At 39.0% G+C, this 23,461-nt stretch overlaps 2 protein-coding genes across 2 annotated transcripts in view; one reads left to right on the top strand and one right to left on the bottom strand.

Annotated features, from left to right (window-relative positions):
* The window catches only part of LOC133620301 (voltage-gated potassium channel KCNC1-like), a 105,805-nt gene extending 98,301 nt beyond the window's left edge, over window positions 1-7,504 (top strand). The window contains exon 5 of the mRNA XM_061981676.2: window positions 6,886-7,504. Coding sequence (XP_061837660.1) covers window positions 6,886-6,935 — 50 coding nt within the window. The 3' untranslated portion in view covers window positions 6,936-7,504. The remainder of the gene's footprint in view (window positions 1-6,885) is intronic.
* Window positions 7,505-18,197: 10,693 nt separating this feature from the next.
* Window positions 18,198-19,095, bottom strand: LOC133620704 (opioid growth factor receptor-like). Its single transcript, XM_061982302.1, is given in 3 exon segments — window positions 18,198-18,712; window positions 18,715-18,928; window positions 18,930-19,095. Coding segments are annotated over 3 exon segments (894 nt in total). The 5' UTR covers window position 19,095.
* Between the last annotated feature and the right edge of the window lie 4,366 nt (window positions 19,096-23,461).

Raw genomic sequence — 23,461 nt, 5'->3', positions numbered from 1 at the left:
ACCGTGAGTACGCATGCAGCTGCGGCTTCCAAACATTTGATCGCTTGCCCGTACGTGCGTGCCGCTATGTGCATGTCACGTACGTAACTTTGGGGACTTTGGGGAAATATCTGTGCTGTATGAACTTTGGGGAGGTGAACGGTACTTTGGGCTGTGGGATTGAGTGTGTTGTGCAGGAGTTTGAGTTGTATTTGCGGGTTATATGGACGGGAGGGGGGAGGTGTTTGTTATGCGGGATTAATTTGTGGCATATTAAATATAAGCCTGGTTGTGTTGTGGCTTATAGAGTATATATATGTCTTGTGTTTATTTACTGTTTTAGTCATTCCCAGCTGAATATCAGGTCCCACCCGCCTCTCACAGCATCTTCCCTATCTGAATCGCTCCCACTGCCCTCTAGTCCTTCACTCTCACTTTCCTCATCCGCGAATCTTTCATCCTCGCTCAAATTAATGGGGAAATCCTCGCTTTCTCGGTCCGAATCGCTCTCGCTACTGGTGGCCATGATTGTAAACAATGTGCGGATGTGAGGAGATCCACAACCTGTGACATCACGCTACTCGTCTGCTACTTCCGGTACAGGCAAAGCTTTTTTATCAGCGACCAAAAGTTGCGAACTTTATCGTCGATGTTCTCTACTAAATCCTTTCAGCAAAAATATGGCAATATCGCGAAATGATCAAGTATGACATAGAATGGACCTGCTATCCCCGTTTAAAGAAGAAAATCGCATTTCAGTAGGCCTTTAAAGGCAGCTTTGTGCAAACAGCAGTCTTTTTTCACTAGACCGGTTAAAAACTCCCAAAAAGCAACCGAAGCCTCGTTTAGAGCTACGCAATTCTTGATGAAGAAAAATAAGGCATTTACAGACGTGGAGGTTGTCAAAGAAGCAATGATGATAATTGCTAAAACTGTGCTTGAAGACGAGAAGTATGGACCCGATGTACTCTCTAATCTCTCCGACGTTCAACTCGGGGCAACTACAATGGTCTGGGAACTTGACCGACCAGCTGGACCGTGATCTGGCGAGGTGCCGGTGGTTCAGCATCCAGTGTGACGAGTCGGTGGACAGCTGCAGTACGGCGCAGCTGATGGTCTTTATCCGGATGGTGTTTGATGATTTCTCCACAAAAGAAGAACTTCTGACACTACTGCCCCTGAAGACAACTACGAGGGGAGTTGACATTTATAACGCAGTGAAGGAGTTTTTGGTGGAAAAAAAGGTGCCGCTGGAAAAGCTGGTATCAGTGACTACGGATGGGGCTCCTGCTATGATCGGCCGGCACACAGGATTCGTTGCTCACTGTAAAGCTGACCCAGAGTTCCCAAACTTCCTGCAGTACCACTGCATCATACACCAGCAGGCCTTATGTGCAAAAGTGATCTGCTTTGAGCGCGTAATGACTCCCGTCGTAAAGATCATAAACAGCATCCGCTCCAGAGCTAAACAGCACAGAACATTCAAGGTACTTTTGGAGGAGCTGTAAGCTGAATACGGTGACCTGCTACTATGCACAGAAATCCCATGGCTCAGCAGGGGACACATTTTGCAACGTTTTTTGTCACTTTTGGGTGAAATCAAAGAGTTCATGCAGTCCAGAGGTGAGGACACCGTGCTGCTGGAGGACACTGAGTAGATATTTGACCTTGCATTTTTAACGGACATTACTGGAAAACTGAACAGTTTGAACTGTGAGCTGCAAGGCAAAGGTAAAACTATCGCCGATATGATAAGTGCTTTAAATGCATTTAAAGCTAAGATGAACCTTTTCTCTGTGCAGTTACAGAGAAAAAAAGTGCTGCACTTTCCCTCTGTGCAGATGGTCCTGAAAGACAATGCTTCTGCATCTGAGGCTTTTGACAAAGTTGCAGAAAAGTACTCTCAGGTCATAAACAGAGTTGGGCTAGAGTTTGAGAACAGGTTTTGTGACCTGGATCAGCTTGAGCCATGTGTGTCGTTCATTTCTAATCCTTTCATGAACGTGGACATATCATGCATTGCTGAGCAGTTAAGTGCAACATTCAGCCTGGATGCTGAACAGGTGGAGATTGAAATTGTAACACTGCAAAATGACCTCCACCTCAAAGCCCACCAGGCTGCACCAAACTTTTGGTGCCTTGTTGACACAGAAAAGTAGAGTGGTGTATGCACAGCAGCTATGAAGGTTGCAAGCCTGTTTGGTTCAACTTATCTTTGTGAATCAGCCTTTTCTGATATGAACTTCATCAAGAACAAACACAGAACACGCCTCACTGATGCACATCTGCAAGACTCACTCAGAGTTGCAGTGTCAAGTTACACACCAGAGTACGACACACTAGTTAACAGCAACAAAGAAACAGATAACAGATTTGGTGTCCAGTTCAAAGTGTGACATGATTTATTTAAACATTTGAGAGTTGACTTTTGTATTTTACATGAGTTATTATTTGTACAAACATGGTGCAAAGTAATTCATCATTTGTTAAAAAATGTTAGTGGCTAGCTAGTTAAAATGGGATGTTGTGATTTCACAAGACTGTCTTAGAAGTGATCATTTGAAAATGTTCAATTTGAAAAATGTGCACTTAGAGAAAATATTTAAAAAAAAGTGTTGCATATTGATATTTATCTGTTTCTATATATATTTATTGTGAGAAATCATTAAGATGATCAGTGTTTTCACAAAGATAAATATCATTAATTATTAATAATAACATAGAGTTAAAGGTAAATTGAGCAAATTAGCTATTTCTGGCAATTTAAGTGTGTATCAAACTGGTAGCCCTTCGCATTAATCAATACCCAAGAAGTAGCTCTTGGTTTCAAAAAGGTTGGTGACCCCTGCTCTAGTATATAGTTCACGTCATATTCATCACAATGAAACAAGTATATAGTGTAATATACAGTGTAGTATATAGTATAAGGTTCATGTTATACTCACCACAATGAAACAAGTATATAGTGTAGTATATAGTGTAGTATATACTATATAGTTCATGTCATACTCATCACAATGAAACAAGTATATAGTATAGTATATAGTATATAGTTCATGTCATACACATCACAATTAAACAAGTATATAGTATATAGTTCATGTCATACTCATCACATGGAAACAAGTATATAGTGTGGTACATAGTGTAGTATATAGTATATAGTTCATGTCATACTCATCACAATGAAACAATTATGTAATGTATAATATAGTGTAGTATATAGTTCATGTCATACTCATCACAATTAAACAAATATATAGTGTAGTATATAGTATATAGTTCATGTCATACTCATCACAATGAAACAAGTAAATAGTGTAGTATATAGTTCATAGTATATAGTTCATGTCATACTCATCACAATGAAACAAGTATATAGTGTAGTACATAGTGTCGTATATAGTATAGTGCATAGTGTAGTACATGCGGTAGTATAGAAGAGTACAATATGTAATTGTGCAGCTCAGCAGAGACATTTATGCCATACTAATCACAATGAAACAATTAAATACTGTAGTGTAGTATATAGTTCATGTCACACTTATCACAATCAAACAAGTATATAGTGTAGTACATAGTGTAGTATATAACTTAGTATAGAAGATTACAATATGTAACTGTGCAGATCAATATAAACGTTCATGTCATACTCATCACAATAAAACAAGTATATAGTGTAGTATATAGTATATAGTTCATGTCATACTCATCACAATTACACAAGTATATAGTGTAGTATATAGCATATAGTTCATGTCATACTCATCACAATTAAACAAATATATAGTGTAGTATATAGTATATAGTTCATGTCATACTCAACACAATTAAACACGTATATAGTGTAGTATATAGTTCATGTCATACTCATCACAATGAATTAAGTATATAGTATATAGTGTAGTACCTAATGTAGTATATAGTGTAGTGTATAATGTAGTATATAGTATATAGTTCATGTCATACTCACCACAATGAAACAAGTATATAGTGTAGTATACAGTGTAGTACATAGCAGAGGTGGGACCAAGTCATTGTTTTGCAAGTCACAAGTAAGTCTCAAGTCTTTGCCCTCAAGTCCGAGTCAAGTCCCGAGTCAAGACAGGCAAGCCCCGAGTCAAGTCCAAAGTCAAGACTGGAAAGTCTCAAGTCAAGTCCTAAGTCCTGCATTTTGAGTTTTGAGTCCTTTCAAGTCCTTTTAACCACAGACTAATATATTAACACAGATTGTGTATGCTTTTCAAACGCTGTATTTATTTATTAAAACAAGTGCATTTTAAATTGCAGGAAAGAAAATTGTGCTGACATTGCACTTTATAATATAACTATTGACCAGTCATTTTAAACATTAACTCATTCCTTTACAGAACAAACACATTGAAAAATAAAGTGCAAATGTACTTATTTGTACAAAAGTGTTAACATTGAAAAAACATGACATATACGTGAACATAACAAAAAAGTTGTACTTTTTATATGTCAGGGCCCTATGCTGCATTGCATTTGCAAAAGACCAAATTAGCCAAGAGTCTGTCAGTCATTTGTGCACGATGGGGGCGTAGTATGATGCCACCATGGCTGAAAACTCGCTCCACTGGAGCACTGGAGGCAGGCACTGCCAAGACTCTCATGGCCACTCGGAACAGTGAAGGAAGAGTCTTCATGTTCAATGCCCAGAACAAAAGGGGGGAGATAGTTGTTTTGGGTTGGTGCACTACTTGTAAGTGTATCTTGTGTTTTTTATGTTGATTTAATTAAAAAAAGAAAAATTATTTCTTGTGCGGCCCGATACCAATCGATCCACGGACCAGTACCGGGCCGCGGCCCGGTGGTTGGGTACCACTGAGGTAAACAACCAACAGTATGTCAGAAAGCTAGCTAAAACGGTACACATATTCATAATATAGTATACATTTTAACTGACCTTTATTTGACTATTTTTGTCTTTTTTTAGGTGGCTAAAATACGCGGTGCTGCTGACCGCCGTCTAACGTTACGTGTGATATATTGACTAACGTAACCCTGCTTAAAAAAATCACTGAACAAAAAGTATGAATAAGGTAGTGAACTGCAACAGATTCCCGTGTTTGCAATAACGTTATAACGTTAGCAGTGAGTTTACAGCCTCACTGATTTAACTACACAGCAAATAAAAGTCACGTTACTTAGCCAATAAACGTTATCTTACATTCAAAACTTACCGTTCTTTGTGCAACTTCAAATGCCGGACGAAGTTGGAAGTTGTTGCGTCTCCATCAGTAATTTTCGAACCGCATGTGTTGCATACTGCAAACCGTTTTGTGTTGACCACCTCGTAATTTTTATACCCAAACGAAATTATTTTAGGTATCATTTTTTGTTCACTGGCGTGTGGTTTGGACATGTCTTCTTCGTTGGTTGTCCTGCAATTTGATTGGATGAATGCTGTGTGATGAAAACAAAGTAGATCTAATTTGATTGGCTGTTGTACTGAGACCACACCAGCTGACACACGCAACGCTGATAGACAAGTACACAATGAAAAATACGGAGCGCTCCCGAAAAACTTTTTCATCTTTGGGTTTTGGGGAAAGTAGCAAGTCATGTCAAGTCATGTCAATTCAAAAGGCTCAAGTCCAAGTGAAGTCACAAGTCATTGATGTTAAAGTCTAAGTCGAGTTGCAAGTCTTTTTACATTTTGTCAAGTCGAGTCTAAAGTCATCAAATTCATGACTCAAGTCTGACTCGAGTCCAAGTCATGTGACTCGAGTCCACACCTCTGGTACATAGTATAAAGTTCATGTCATACTCATCACAATTAAACAAGCATATAGTGTAGTACATAGTGTAGTACATAATGTAGTACAAAGTGTAGTACATAATTTAGTATGTAGTGTAATACAGAGTGTAGTAAATAAATTAGTATATAGTGTAGTACATAATGTAGTTTATAGTGTAGTACATAGTGTAGCACATAGTGTAGTACATAGTGTAGTATATAGTGTAGTATACAGTATATAGTTCTTGTCGAACCCATCACAATTAAACACATATGTAGTGTAGTATGTTGTGTAATACACAATGTAGTATATAGTGTAGTATGTAGTATATAGTTCATGTCATACTCATCACAATGAAACAAGTATGTAATGTAGTAAATAGTGTAGTATATAGTATACATCATACTCATCACAATTAAACAAGTATATAGTGTAGTTTATAGTATATAGTTCAGGTCATACTCATCACAAACAAGTATATAGTGTAGTACATAGTGTGGTACATAGTTTAGTATATAGTGTAGTACATAATGTAGTATATAGTGTAGTACATAGTGTAGTACATAATGTAGTATATAGTGTAGTATATAGTATATAGTCTGTCATACTCATCACAATGATACAAGTATATAATGTAGTATATAGTGTAGTATATAGTATATAGTTCATGTCATACTCATCACAATGAAACAAGTTTATAATGTAGTATATAGTAAATGTCATACTCATCACAATTAAACAAGTATATAATGTAGTATATAGTCTAGTACGTAGTATATTGTTCATGTCATACTCATCAGAATTTAACAATTATATAGTATAGTATATAGTACATAGTTCATGTCATACTCATCACAGTTAAACAAGTACATAGTGTAGAATATAGGATATAGTTCATGTCATACTCATCACAATTAAAGAAACATATAGTGTAGTATATAGCGTAGTATATAGTTCATGTCATACTCATCACAATGAAACAAGTTGCACTATTTTTAGTTTACCTCCTTTTTGGCTTCTCTTCCTTCCTTCCTTCCTTTCTTCCTTCCTTCCTTCCTTCCTTCCTTCCTTCAATCCTTCTTTCCTTCCTTCCTTCCTCCCTTCCTTCCTTGGACCCCCTCACACACGCCTGCCCCCCCTACAGTAGGAGGCACTGTCAACGTGAATGGTTACTGGAGCGACAGTCCTTGGTAACACCACAAGAAGAAGAAGAAGAACAACAAGAAGAACAACAACAATTATGCAAGTCACACTAATGAGGCGGCCATGTTGGACCAGTAAGACGAACTCAGACATCTCCCACACGCACAACCTGTGTGTGTGTGTGTGTGTGTTTGTGTGTGTGTGCGTGTGTGTGTGCGCATGTGTGTGCACGTGTGTGTGTGCACGTGCATCTACCTCTGTACTGTATTGACATGCACTAAAGACTCAGCAAATCAGCAAAAAGAAAACATTTTATTCACACCATCAACTACTCTGTTGTGCTTTTTGCACCTATGACTCATGAGATGAATTATTATCATTATTATTATTGTTTTACTATTATTAAAAAACATTTTATTTTATTATTTGTATTATTATTATTATTATTATTATCCATCCATCCATCCATCTTCTTCCGCTTATCCGAGGTCGGGTCGCGGGGGCAGCAGCCTAAGCAGGGAAGCCCAGACTTCCCTCTCCCCAGCCACTTCGTCCAGCTCCTCCTGGGGGATCCCGAGGCGTTCCCAGGCCAGCCGGGAGACATAGTCTTCCCAACGTGTCCTGGGTCTTCCCCGTGGCCTCCTACCGGTCGGACGTGCCCTAAACACCTCCCGAGGGAGGCGATCGGGTGGCATCCTAACCAGATTATTATTATTATTATTATTAAATTAACATTATTATTATTATTATTATTATTATTTCATTATTATTATAATTTGTATTTCTATTATTTTTTATTATTGTTATTATGTACATTATTGTTATTATCATTATTAATATTATTATTTTTTGTATTAACATTATTATTATTATTAGCATTGTTATTATTTATTAATTATTATTTTATGTATTATTAGCATTATTTTATCATTAATGTTATTATTATATTATTTTATGTATTATTATCATTATTTTTATTATTAATATTATTATTATTATTATTATCTACTATTATTATTTCATTATTATACTTTTTGTTTTTATTTTTATTATTATTATTTGTATTACTGTTTTTTATTTGTATTGTTATTATTATTATTATTATTTTTAATTAAAATTATTAGTTTCTATTTTATTTTTATTATTATAATATGTTTTTATTATTATTAATATTATTTATTAATGTTATTATTGTTATTACATTTTATTATTGGTAGTGGTATTATAATTTGTATTATTATAATTGTTTTATTATTATTATTGATATGTATATTCTTTTATATATTATTATTATTTAATTATTATTATTATTATTATTATTATTGTGTCATCGTGGCTTCTGGTGAAGCTCTTTAAGTCAAAGATGTTCAAACGTTTCTCACGTGAAGATCATGTCAAGCTTTTCTTCAAGCAAGCTACAAACTAATATTTGTCAAATGTTTGGATCAATATTCACGTTTGGATCAATATTCACATTTGGATGAATATTTTCATGTTTCTATTTTCTATGTTGCCTATAAACTTTGGACGTCCTTGAGCTAATATTTGAAAATGATCTTAGTGCTGACATCAGCACTATTTCACGTCTGCCTAAGAATTAAAATAATAACAATAATAATAATAATAATAATAATAAGGATAATAATAATAATAATAATAATAATGATGATGGTGACAACAAATATTTCCCTCTATTTGGAGTGATTGATCGATTGATTTGGATCAATATTCAAATGGATCAATATTCATCTTTTGTCCTAAAACAATATTCAGATTGGAAGAGTGACATTAGCATAGAAGAAAGAAAACAAGATGATGATTTTATTGATTTGTCTTTGTGAAATATTTATATTATGTATAATTTTATTTTTTTTGTGTGTTTAGGATCCAACTTTGACTTCTTGTCCACACCAACATGGATCTGTTTTAAAACTCTTTACAATTAATATTTATAACATGAATTATTACACATATATTTACAAATAATAACATGAATTATTACATGTATATTTATAATGAATAACATGAATTATTACACATATATTTACAATTATAACATGAATTATTACATGTATATTTACAATTAATAACATTAATTATTACACATATTTACAATTAATAACATTAATTATTACATGTATATTTACAATTAATAACATTGATTATTACACATATATTTACAATTAATAACATGAATATTTACATGTATATTTACAATTAATAACATGAATTATTACATGTATATTTACAATTAATAACTTGAATTATTACACATATATTTACAATTAATAATATGAATTATTACACATATATTTACAATTAATAACATGAATTATTACATGTATATTTACAATTAATAACATGAATTATTACACATATATTTACAAGTAATAACATGAATTATTACACGTATGTTTACAATCAATAACATTAATTATTACATGTGGTTTTTTTTACAATTAATAACATTAATTATTACATGTACATTTACTTAGACTTAGACTTGGACAAACTTTATTGATCCACAAGGGAAATTGTTCCACACAGTAGCTCAGTTACAAAGGATGGAAAGGGTAGGGATGGAAAGGATAATGCAGGTATAAAGTAGACTAAAAATGTACCATAGTAGCAATATAAAATATAACATCTATGTAATTTGTACATATTATATATACAGTATATAATATATACTGATATATTATATTATATTTTGATATAATATATACAATATATAACTATGACCATGTACAATATTACAGCATATGTAACAGCTGCAGCATAAAATAGAGAGTAGATCCATCAGAGAATAGACATAAAGAAAGAGAAGTACAGTAGCTAACATGTCAGATGTCAGGTAATAGACAGATATCATCTATTGCTGTATGGCCTGTGATTATACAGCTGGATGGAGTGCGGAATGAAGGAGTTCATGAATCCAACACTGTGGGAACCAAGCTGAAGGAGCCTGTTGGAGTATGAGCTCCGCTGTCCCTCAATTGACTGGTGGAGTGGGTGGGCAGGATTGTCCATGATGGCCAGCAGTTTGTCCAGTGTCCTCCTGTCCCTCACTGACACAAACGCTTCCAACTGCGTGCCAATAGTTTGGACGACTTTCCGGATCAGTTTGTCAATCCGGTTTAAGTGCTCCCCTAACAAACCACTAGGCACTGGCCACAACAGACTGAAAAAATATCTCCAACAGCTTTCTGCACACATTAAAGGACCTAAGCTTCCTCAGGAAAAAGAGTCTGCTCATGCCCTTCTTGGAAACAGCTTTGCTGTTGTCCTTCCAGTCCAGTCTGCTGTTCAAGTGGACTCCCAGGTACTTGTACTGCCCCACTACTGCCACCTCCCGGCCCTGGATCTTGATGGGCTCTACAGGGGTCATTCTGTTCTTGAAGTCGATGACCAGCTCCTTGGTCTTGTCCACATTAAGGAGGAGATGGTTTGCCTGAGACCACTCCACAAAGTCAGCGATCAGTGTCCTGTACTCCAGTTCCTGTCCCACCCCGATACACCCAACCACAGCAGAGTCATCAGAGCATTTCTGCAGGTGGCCGGACCTGGAACTATACTGGAAGTCGCACAAACTGGGGCCTATCAGACAAGTAATCAGTGATCCAGGAGACAATGGATGAACTGACACCCATCCTGAACAACTTGTCACTCATCAGAATTGGCTGAATGGTGTTAAAGGCACTAGGTAAATCAAAGAACATGATCCTAACAGAGCCCCTCCCACCATCCAGGTGAGAGTGAGCACAATGCAGCAGGTAGATAACAGCATCATCCACTCCTACATGGGGCTAATACGCAAACTGTAGAGGGTCCAGGGAAGGAGCCGCCAGGGGTCTCAGCTGAGCCAGCACAAGTCTCTCGAGGATCTTCATGACATGTTTTGTCAGGGCAACCGGTCTGAAGTCATTCAAGCCCGATGGGATGTGCTTCTTGGGCACTGGCACTATGCAGTATGTTTTCCATAGCGCTGGTATCCGTTCTAACTTCAGACTCAGGTTGAAGATGAAGTGCAGGATCTCCGCCAGCTGAGCAGCACAAGTATTCAGGACCCAGGGGTTGACTCAGTCAGGGCCTGCTGACTTGGCTGGGTTGACTCTCTCCAGCTGTCGTCTCACATGGCCAGGTGTCAGACACACCAGGCTGGCTTTTCAGTGGGGGTGGAAGTGGGGGATAAGAAACAGCAGTGGCAGGCAACAGTGAAGGAGTTTGTGGATTGATGGTCAGGGGAGGTGTGAGGACAGGAGTAGTGGGGTAAGGGCCAGTGAGGGGTGCGTTGCAAAATCTATTGAAAAACAAATTCAGCTGGTTGGCTCTATCTACACCCACATCCAGCATTTTGGCTTTGTTATTGAAGCCTGTGATGGTTTTCATGCTCTTCCACACATCCCGAATGTTATTCTGCTGGAGTTTGGCCTCTAGATTCCTTCTGTTGGCATCTTTCCCTTCTTGCAGCTGAACTTTAAACTGCCACTGTATCCTCCTCAACTCATACCAATCACCAGATCTGAAGGCAAGCTTCTTTTTATTCAGCAGTACCTTTAGCTGGCTGGTGATCCAGAGATTGTTATTTGGGTAACAGTGGACATTTTTTGTAGGGATGATTGAGTCCTCACAGAAATCGATATAGTCTGTGATGCAGTCTGTGATGCTGTCAATGTCTGTCCTGTGAGGCTTACAGAGTACGTGCCAGTCTGTGGTCTCAAAACAGTCCTGCAGGGCGAGACATGCTTCCTGGTTCCGCGTCCGCACTGATTTTGTTGAGACAGGTTGCCTCCTCACAGCAGGAACATATTGTGGTGTTAAAAGCACCAAATTGTGATCAAACCGTCCCAGGGGGGCAGGGCATCTTCTGAATTAGCATACAGTAGTTCCAGGGTTTTATTGTCCCGTGTTGCACAGTGCACATATTGGTGGAAAGTGGGTAAACTTGAGTCCAGAGAAGCATGATTAAAGTCACCCGAAATGAGAATGAGGGCATTGGGGTGTTTGGTCTGTTGCCTAGCAACAGCGGCATGAATGGTGTCGCAAGCAGCAGCCTCGTCTGTAGAAGGAGGGATGTACACTCCGATGAAGATTACAGGCGTAAACTCCCTTGGCAAAAATTATGGTCAAATTCCAACAGCCAGAAGTTGGATGTCCGGCATACAAACACACTCCTTTACAGTAATATGTCCAGGATTACATCACCTCTCGTTCACCAAGATGGCAATCCCACCGCCTTTTTTCTTACCGCTCAGGAGTGTGTCTCTATCCGCCCGTGAGGTTGTGAAGCAGGGTAGCACTGTGCGCTGTGGTCCGGGAAGTCCGCGTGTAACCAAGTCTTCGTAAAGCACATGATACTGCACACGGCGTACTCCTTTTGAGTTTGGACGAGCCCGAACACTTCATCCATTTTATTTGCCAAATACCACACGTTCCCCATGAGAGCCGAGGGAATTGCAGGCTAAAAATGTCCTTCTCCGCTCCTTTATCTTTGTGCCGGCACGGCATCCCCAACGCTTTTTCCGTAGTTCCACGGGAATGTCCGGCCGCAATCCCCATAGCGCTGGCAAGGAGAGCGCAAACAGTTCCTGGCATGTGTAAACAAAGGGCCGGCTGCTCAACTGATCAAAGCCAAACACAAAACGGCCCGAAAAGAAAAAGAAAAGTAACAAAAACACACAAAAGCGCCCAAGAACCATAATTAGTGATTTATGCTACTGTGATGTGCTGCCACTCTGTCAGGAGCATCCAAGAAAAAATAAATAAATGTATATATATATATATATATATATATATATATATATATATATATATATATCCATCCATCCATCCATTTTCTACCGCTTGTCCCATATATATATATATATATATATATATAATATATATATATATATATATATATATATATATATATATATATATATATATATATATATATATATATATATATGTGTAAATACATTATTTATACATTAATAATTATATGTATATTTGCAATTAATAACATGAATTAATACATGTATATTTTTTTATTATAAACATGAATTATTACAGGTATATTAACAATTAAAAACATGAATTATCATACGTATGTTTACAATTAATAATATGGATTATTACATGTATATTTACAATTAAAAACATGAATTATTACATGTATATTTACAATTAATAACATGGCTTATTACATGTATATTTACAAATGAGAACATGAACTATTACATGTTTATTTACAATTAATAACACTAATTATTACATGTATATTTACAATTGATAACATGAAATATTACATGTATATTTACAATTAATAACATGAATAATTACATGTATATTTACAATTAATATTGATTAGTCAAACATGTGTGTCGTTGTGTGGACATGTCCAAGTGGGTCCTGGACCACAACTTTGATGTGGACATCCTAGTTGTATTCATTCATTCATGTATTTATTTATTTATTTATTTTATTTATTTTTTGTTTGTTTATTCATTCATTTATTTGTTTTTAAATGTGTTTATTTATTTATTCATTCATTTATTTATTTATTTTTTTGTACATTTATTTAGGTATTTTCTAAATGTATTTATTTATTGTTGTGTTTATTTTTCAATATATTAATTGTTTTATATATTTATTTGTATTTTTAAATGTATTTACTTATGTATTTATTTTTTAAATATTTGTATGTATTTATCTATGCATAAATGTATTTTAGTTCCTAATGTATTTACCTATGTATTTATGTTTAAATGTATTTATTTATGTTTAAATGTAATTATATATGTTTAAATGTATTTATATATCTTTAAATGTATTTACTTATGTTTAAATGTATTTATTTATGTTTAAATGTAATTATATATGTTTAAATGTAATTATGTATGTTTAAATGTATTTATATATATTTAAATGTATTTACTTATGTTTAAATGTATTTACTTATGTTTAAATGTATTTATATATGTTTAAATGCATTTACTTAAGTTTAAATGTATTTATATATGTTTAAAGGTATTTATTTATGTTTCAATGTATTTATATATGTTTAAATGTATTTACTTATGTTTAAATGTATTCATATAAGTTTAAATTTATTTATTTATGTTTAAATGTGTTTATATATGTTTAAATGTATTTACTTATGTTTAAATGTATGTACTTGGTGTGAACAGTCTTACTGTAGAATCTACTTGGCAAGAAGGATTTGATGTTTATTGACAGATTATTTCAATTATGCAACATTACTAAGTGTGCACACACACACACACACACACACACACACACACACACACACACACACACACACACACACACACACACGTTACAGTGCGTGTTGTACATAATAATAATAATATGTAGATGAATCTGCATGGACTTCCATTGCAAGCAATAATGACTGTGGTATGAAAGTAGCAATATTTGCTGTGAGTACAGTATAATATTTGCTGTGAGTACAGTATAATACTTGCTGTGAGTACAGTATAATATTTGCTGTGTACAGTATAATACTTGCTGTAAGTACAGTATAACATTTGCTGTGAGTACAGTATAATATTTTCTGTAAGTACAGTATAATATTATCTGTGAGTACAGTATAATATTTGCTGAGTACAGCATAATATTATCAGAGTACAGTTACATTTCTGAGTACAGTATAATATTATCTGTGAGTACAGTATAATATTTGCTGAGTACAGTATAATATTATGTCTGAGTACAGTATAATATTTGCTGAGTACAGTATAATATTATCTGTGAGTACAGTGTAATATTATCTGAGTACATGTAATATTATCTGTGAGTACAGTATAATATTATCTGTGAGTACAGTGTAATATTATCTGAGTACATGTAATATTATCTGTGAGTACAGTATAATATTATATGAGTACAGTATAATATTATATGAGTACAGTAGAATATTTTACTTACAGTAGTGTGAGTGTGCACTTGCATGTGCACTAACAAAAGCATGCAGGAGAAAAAAAAAGAGACGACAGGAAGTAACGCATGATGCTAGGTCACATGACCATGATGCTAGGTCACATGACCGGTGTAGGATGCCAGGTCACATGAGCAGGTGGTCACATGATCAGGTGAGGGTGTGTAGCGTAACAAGCGGGGTGGGAAAGTTTATTTTTGACAGGCTGGGAGGGTTTGTAGAAGTTGTGCTGCTATGACTAGATGGACTAAGAGGTGCTCCTCACATGTTGGAGGTCGAGGTGCTCCTCACATGTATGAGAGGTGCAGGTGCTCCTCACATGTATGAGAGGTGCATGCATGTACACCACAACTATGTGCTCTTCAATGTTGGAATGTGAAGAACAAACATGAATAAATCCAGCTTCTTCCATCAATGTTTCTGCTACTCTTCTTAAAGTCTGAACATCTTCTTCTTCTTCCTCAAGACACTCAACCACAAAATCTTCTTCTTTTTCTTCTTCTTCTTCTTCTTCTCCTATTCCTCATCCTTCTTCTGGTTCCCCTTCTTCTTCTCCGTCGACTTCTTCTTCTTGTCCTTCTTCTTCTTCTCCTTCTACTTATTCTTCTTGTCCTTCTTCTTCTTCACCTTCTCCTTTTCTTTCTTCTTTTTGTTCTTCTTTTTATTCTTCTCCTATTCCTCCTTCTTTATCTTATTCTTCTCCTATTCCCCCTTCTTCTTCTACTTCTACTTCTCCTTTTTCTTCTTCTTCTTCTTCATCTTCTTCTTCTTCTTCTTCTTCTTCTCCTACTCCTTCTCCTTTTTCTTTTTATTCTTCCTCTTTTTCATCTTATTCTTCTCCTATTCCTCCTCCTTCTTCTACTACTCCTTCTTCTTCCTCTCCTACTTCTCCTTCTTCTTCTCCTTTTTCTCCATCTTCCTTATCTTCTTCTTCTCCTTCTTCTTCTTCTTCTTCTTCTTCGTCTTCTTCTTCTTCTACTCCTTCTTCTCCTTTTTATTTTTCTTCTTGCTCTTTTTCATCTTATTCTTCTCCTATTCTTCCTCTTTTTTCTGCTTCCCCTTCTTCCTCTCCTACTTCTCCTTCTTCATCTTCTTCTCCTTCTTCTTTGTCTTCTTCTTCTCCTTCTTCTCATCTTCCTTCTTCTTCTTCTTCTCCTACTCTTTCTTCTTCTCCTTCTTTTTCTTCTTCCTCTTTTTCATCGTATTCTTCTCCTATTGCTCCTCCTTCTACTTCTTCTTCTTCCTCTCCTACTTCTTCTCCTCCTTCTTTTTCATCTTCTTCTTCTTCTTCTACTTCTCCTTCTTTTTCTTCTCCTTCTTCTTCTTCTTCTTCTTCTACTTCTCCTTCTCCTTATTCTTCTTTTTCTTCTCCTTCTTCTTCTCCTTCTTGTGTTCTTCATGTTGTGATGACAGCATGTAACTTTTATTTCCCACATCTTGTTTTAAATAAATCCTTAAAATGCACTTCGATCAAGAAACTTGTGTGACTTCTGTGACTGATGCAAACACACAACAACACACAACAATAACAACACAACTATACAACAACAGTACAACACAATACAACAACACAACAATAACACAACAACACATTAGCAACAAAACAAAAACAAGGCAGGGTAGACCCTGGACAAGGAAGGGGGGGTACATCCTGGACAAGAAAGGCAGGGTACACCCTGGAAATGGAAGGTGGCATACACCCTGGACGAGGAAGGTGATGTACACCTGGACAAGGAAGCTGGGGTACACCCTGGACAAGTGTCCACCTCACAGCAGGGCTAACATAGATAGACAACATTCACACTCACATTCACACATTAGGGACCATTTAGTGTTGCCAATCAGCCTATCAGGTGCATGTCTTTGGAGGTAAGAGGGGCCTATCCCCAAGTGCATGTCTTTGGAGGTGGGAGGGGCCTATCCCCAGGTGCATGTCTTTGGAGGTGGGGGAAAACGCCCGCAGTCACGGGGAGAACATGCAAACTCCACACAGAAAGACCCCGAGCCCGGGGATCGAACCCAGAACCTTCTTATAATCCTGGAGTGAATTTAACAGTTCCCTGACTCCTGGCTAGGATAGGCTGTGTACAAAACAAAGCATGCCTGATCTCTGACCTTGTTACGGAGAAGGGTATCGACATCCTGTGCCTTACAGAAACATGGCAAAAACCAAGCGTATTCTCACTTTTGAACGAGTCCTGCCCTCATGGCTATGCCGACACTGAGAGGGCACGCACCACTGGCAAAGGTGAGTGTTACGGCTACTCTTGCTTCAAAAAAGGTTCGAAAAAATAAAAATAAAGATAGCAGAGTAGTCCTGAGGAGGAGGTATTTGACTGACTAAATTCCTTAATAAGCACTCGCGGAGATACTGTATGTCGAGATTCCAAATGATCATAATTTATTTTCACAAACAAAAAATATTCTCCGTGGTTGACTTCATCATAATCAAAATAACTTATTTAGCGTTAAATAAACTGTTTCACTCCTCACTCCTTCAACATGATAGACAGACCAAAAAGGAGAACCCAGCTGTCCTGTCTTCTTAATTATAGGAGGAGGAAGTGGCTCACCAGGAGGACCGTGAGCAGCTGAAAACAATCTGTCAATCATAATTCACCTAAAACATCCAATAATTCATCAACATTATCATTGGCATTATTTGATTTCATTGTCAAAACAATTAATAAATAAATAATATTGATAGGCTCCAACATCCCGGCCCCTAATTGTGTGCTTTAGCAAAACAATTACATAAATAATAATGTTCAAAGGAGCCATAATAGAACAATATAATCCAAACAATTATGTTCTTCAAATTCAAAGTTAATTAAGTTACTTGAGTTACTCGTCAAGTCTCTTCAAAGTCCATAGTCATATCAGACTATCATCGAGTCATTGAGGCTGGAGTACCGAATCCCCCCTCAGTCCATCAAGCTGCTTCCTTTAGCAGGCAGAGCTTATCTATTGGTCGTTGAACCGTGTTGGTCTTGGTTTTAACCAAAACACTTCTCACAAAGCCTCTGGCATCTGGAAATGTCTTTACTTGTTCCATGGTCTTAGGTCCATGTTCTTGTTATGTGTTTCCTTGTTCCATGGTCCATGGTCTTGTTATATGTTTCCTTGTTCCATGGTCCATGGTCTTGTTTTTGGTGGAGTCCTTGATTTTCTTATTTTTCTCCTTTTCGACTGTTCTGTGCACGTCTTTGCCATCTCCTTTGCCGCTGTATGGGAATGTGTAAGGATCAGCCTCTAAGGGCATTGGCTCTTTGTCAAAAGGTAAGCTTCCCCTCTGACCGTACAGGTCTCTGATTTCCTCCATTTTTTCACGTTTGTCTCCTTTGTTCTTTTTGACCTTTTCTTTATCTTTGTCATGGCTTTTTTTTGGAAGAAGAAGAGGAGGAATGCCGATGTCTTTCTTTCTCTCTGAACTTCCTAAACAGCTTCTGAATCTTCCTGGGACACCACACAAATCCATCCTTTGGTTCAAAGTGAAGGTAGGCGTAGCGCACCAACTCCTGGCGTTTTTGTTTATCCAGAATTGCAAACAGGAAGTAGTCAAGTACGCTGCGTTTAACACTGGTGAGGTTTTTCTTGAACAGAGTCTCCTCAAGGAAGAAGTGAACGAGCGGCGCCTGATAGTGCTCAAAACTTAGTTCGCCCAGGCTCTTTGGGATGCGAGTGATGCGCAGGTTGTTGTGCATGTTCCGCTCAAGGTTCCCGAAGCGCTCTATCCATTTGTCTGCTCGTGTCACTTCACCCGTCTCTTTGTTAACCAGGCGGACGCCCGACATGAGTTCATAGGACTCCACTAGCCTCTTTTTTGCATCCTCATTACTCTTAAAGGCCTCAATTTCCTTCTTGGTGAGTTCAGAAGCCATGTATTTACCCCTGGTTCACGGAGTGGAAACAGCCACTGAATGTATGAGTGAACTCTCTCCAGCTTTTTGTAGTCATTCTTCCATTCTTTGAGGAACGATTCAATGTAGACATCATCAGGTGAAGAGGGGAATTTATTGAGGTAAAACTACAAATTGTTCATTTTGTCCTCTGAGCATTCTTCATCTGCAAGATTAGGGTATCCTCTTCTGTAGTTCTGCGTGTTCTTTTGCTGCCCTTGTGTTTCTGGGATGCCACGATTCTAAAGTCCAACCAGATTTATTTTTGTCTTGACTGGATCGACGAGTTTGGCCATCTCCGGCTGGGTCCTCTCCATCACTCTCTGTGTCCCAGGTCGAGTCGTAATCACACACACAGTCGTCCTCCATGATTGCCGTGCTGCCTGGATCGGGGAAGGCATAGGTCTGAACATACCTTTTTCCTTTTCCCGCCTTAACTCTGACTGGCACGATTGCAAGTGCACAGTCTTTCCCGGGCCCCGGTTGCATCACCGGCTGAAACAAGAGCACTGCTTATAGGGGTTTCTTCTGTCTCAGCAGTAGGCTTTGCTTGATTTTCCTGTCTTGGGCCTTTTTCACTTGGAATATGAAGTACAGTAGGATGTTTCATTTTGCAAACATGACACATTAATCTTCTTTTACAATGTTTGCTTAAATGACCTTTTAGTAGGCAACCAAAACAATATCCTTGCCTTCTTAAAAATTCAAGCCTTTTGTCATATGACTGTTTTGAATTGTGAGCTGTCAATCAGAGCATGTTTGCCATGACAATATCCACATAAAGGGATGATACCACTGGGTGTGGTTTGAGCAGTGTGTTGTGGAACAGATGATTGTTTTACAGTGCATCCTGCTGGCTCTGTATTCACAGCTACTGAAGTAGCAAAGCTGCTGTTTCTGCCTCTGATTGGTTTTAGTTCACTGTTGCTTCTTGGGAGAGGCCTTTTTGTTGTTATTTGGTCCTGAATGTCTCCAAACAACGGATCCAAAAGCATCTTGGCATGCTTTTCCACAAAATCTACAAAGTTGTTGAATCTGATTCTCCTGCCAGTTCTCTGTTGTGTTTCATAAGCTGTGCTTCGCCACTTTTCTCTGAGTTTGTAGGGTAGTTTGGATGCCTACAAACAGGCACTAAATATCAAGTTCCTCCAAATACTGTAAATCTTGAATTACATTACAGAATCCTCTCAAATACATTGCATATGCATGAAGCATTTTCCCATCCTCATCTTTAATTGCTGTCCAATTCAAGGCTTTTTCCAAGTAAGCTCTCGAAATTTTCATCTCATTTCTAAAGTGTCTTTTAAGAGGCGCCTTGCTTCATTATAGCCCCTACTGGCTTCCATGTGCAAACAGCTGCGAACCAAGTTTCTTGGCAAACCAGAGGTAAACTTCTCAAGGTAGTAGAGTCGGTCTTGATTATTCTAAGTCTTGTCTTCAATCAAGTGTTCAAATGCATGGATAAAAGACTGATATGCCAGTGGGTTACCATCAAACACCGAAATCTCTCTTGCTGGTAGTAGAGACAGTTTTTGCTGTGAGACAATGAGTTTTGCGATGTCACTTTGTCTTTGAATAACCATATCCAAGTTATCATGAGCAGCATTAATAACCACATTATCTTGTGCAGAGTGATTTATTATTTGAGTCTAATTTACACTCTGGGTCTTGTGTTTTTCAGTTGCGTTTTTGTTTTGAGGTTTATTTAGATCTTCTGATGTGTTGGTGTTCCTTTTAAGTAGAGGTCTGTGGAGACTTAAGATGGTTTGGTGAAGTGGGGTTTTGGGTATTGCACCTAACTCTATAAAGTCCACATTGCTCTCCATAGTTTCTCTTTCATGGTGAAAATCATAATACTCAGTCATGGGTTCCTGAGCCACCTCATTATTTTCATGAATTAAAACACTTTGAAGGATTTGTATTTTAGCAGTTGATGCTGCGTGGTCTGCTTCCAACTCCATTTGCTCCATCTTTGCTTTAAGCTGTCAAGACTTGGTCCTTAGGGTTTGTTTTTCCGGAAGGCAACGGAAAATTGGCGCGGGCAAGACGTAAGTATGAGTACATGTTTAATATTTAAACTCAAAAAGCTCAAAAAGGTATAAACAAAAGGCGCTTACAGCGGAGGTAAAACAACTTGGCTATGAAAACAAAAGGTGCGCACAAAGGCGGAAAACTATGAACAAGAAACAAAAACTTACTTGGCATGGAACTGTGAACATGACATGAAGAAGAGTGATCATAAAGTGTGCAGAGCATAAATGTGATGTCGCCAGCTGACCAACAGAAAATGAAAAGCTTAAATAACAAAGACATGATTAACAACAGGTGCGTGACTCAAAACGTGAAACAGGTGTGTGACATGACAGGTGAAAACTAATGGGTTGCTATGGAAACAAAACAAGGGAGTAAACAACCAGGAACTAAGAAAGTGTCCAAAAAACAAACAGCACATGGCCAAACAAAAACATGATCAACAGACATGACAGAATCCCCCCTTACGGACAGATCCCAGATGTCCAAAAACAAAAAAATGAACAAGAGTCATGGGAGGGCGGGAGGGGGACATGGCGATGGGTTGCCAGGCCAAGTGGCCCCGAATCCACCGAGGTATAGTCATGTGGCGGCGGCGAGTGGAACGCCGCTGCAGCAGGCGAGGTGGGCGACCCGGGAAGGGCCACATCCGTGGCCGACGAGGAAGTGGGCGCACTTAGCGTGGCGGACGACCAGGTAGCGGCCATATCCGTGGCCGACGAGAAGGCAGGCGCGTCGTCGTCGTGGCAGGCGTGGAAGCAGCAGATGACGCAGGTGCGGGTGCAGCAGACGAAGCAGGCGGCAAAGCTCGGCGTGGCGCGTCGAGCCGCGAAGCTCGGCGTGGCGCATCCTGGCATAGCGGGTCCTGGCATGGCGGGTCCTGGCATGGTGGGTCTTGGTCTTGGCATGGCGGTGTTTGGTCTTGGCATGGAGGTGCTTGGTCTTGGCATGGCGGTGCTTGGTCTTGGCTTGGCGGTGCCTGGCTTGGCGGTGCTTAGCTGCGTGGAGCTGCTACGGGCGGCGCTTGGCTGCGTGGAGCTGCTACGGGCGGCGCTTGGCGGCGTGGAGCTGCTACTGGCACCACTGGAGCTTGGTGGTGTGGAGCTGCTACTGGCAGCACTGGAGCTTGGCGTGGAGCTGCTACTGGCAGCACTGGAGCTTGGCGTGGAGCTGCTACTTGCAGCACTGGAGCTTGGCGTGGAGCTGCTACTTGCAGCACTGGAGCTTGGCGTGGAGCTGCTACTAGCCTTGGACTTGGTGCTGGTGGAGGTGGCCTAGCTGGGGGTTGCGGCCTGGCAGGCCGAAAAACTGGTGGTGGCGGCCGTGCTGGAGGCTGTGGCTTGGCAGGTCGAAAGACTGGTGGTGGCGGCCGTGCTGGAGGCTGTGGCTTGGCATGGTGATGCTGAGCCACCCCACCTAAAAGGTTCCCAGCCCTAGCCCCCCCCTCAAGGAGCAGATACCAGACGCGCTCCCCGCGGTCTGGAACCGTTTCTTTGGGTGGGTGGAGGGTGGTCAGGAGGGGGGCAGAATCCTCCCCTTTAAATTGTCCAAAAAGTATTTTTTCTACCTGGGCTTTTGTGGGTGAAAAAAAATGTTGTGACTTGGGCGTGGCTTGAGTCCTGGGGGGTGGGGCATGGAATTTGGGTGGCTTGGATTGACAGGATCTAATTTTCAAAAACATGTCTTGATAATGTTGGATCTTGGTCTTGAAGTCTCTTGGGGGCGGCTGACAAAAAAAAGAGTTCAGAGAAAAAAAATCTTGAGCTGTGATGTCATCCTGGGAAAGCCGGGCAGGCTGCGGCCCATTTCCGCCCGGAGGGGGAGGAGCTTGCGGGAACGCCGCTTGCTGTCCGCTCGCCTTCCCTGACGTCCTCGGTCTGGAGCGGCGCTTCCGGGACTGCGGTGACGCAGCGCCGTCCTGGGACCAAATGGAGTCTCTGCGCTCCAAGGAGGAGTAGTGCAGCGTTTCCTCCTCCATGGCGCGGAGGACCTCCCACGCTGCCTCGTCCAAACTGTCCAACTTCCGTGCGGAAAAACTGTTAAGCTGGCGACATACTGTCAAGACTTGGTCCTTGGGGTTTGTTTTTCCGGAAGGCAACGGAAAATTGGCGCGGGCAAGACGTAAGTATGAGTACATGTTTAATATTTAAACTCAAAAAGCTCAAAAAGGTATAAACAAAAGGCGCTCACAGCGGAGGTAAAACAACTTGGCTATGAAAACAAAAGGCGCGCACAAAGGCGGAAAACTATGAACAAGAAACAAAAACTTACTTGGCATGGAACTGTGAACATGACATGAAGAAGAGTGATCATAAAGTGTGCAGAGCATAAATGTGATGTCGCCAGCTGACCAACAGAAAATGATAAGCTTAAATAACACAGACATGATTAAGAACAGGTGCGTGACTCAAAACGTGAAACAGGTGCGTGACATGACAGGTGAAAACTAATGGGTTGCTATGGAAACAAAACAAGGGAGTGAACAACCAGGAACTAAGAAAGTGTCCAAAAAACAAACAGCACATGGCCAAACAAAAACATGATCAACACAGACATGACATAAGCTTTGTTTCCTCCAGTTGCATTTGCTCCACCTTTGCTTTAAGCTTTCTTTCCTCCAGTTGCAAGGTGTGTTTTTCCTTCAGTGCAGCAGCTCGAGCCATTACAGCAGCCTTTTCCGCTTCGGCCATTTTTAATTTTGAGGA

Source organism: Nerophis lumbriciformis, linkage group LG24 (genome assembly GCF_033978685.3).
Source record: "Nerophis lumbriciformis linkage group LG24, RoL_Nlum_v2.1, whole genome shotgun sequence".
NCBI lineage: Eukaryota > Metazoa > Chordata > Actinopteri > Syngnathiformes > Syngnathidae > Nerophis > Nerophis lumbriciformis.
The sequence above is the reverse complement of the archived record's forward strand: the minus strand, read 5'-3'. Positions and strand labels throughout refer to the sequence as shown.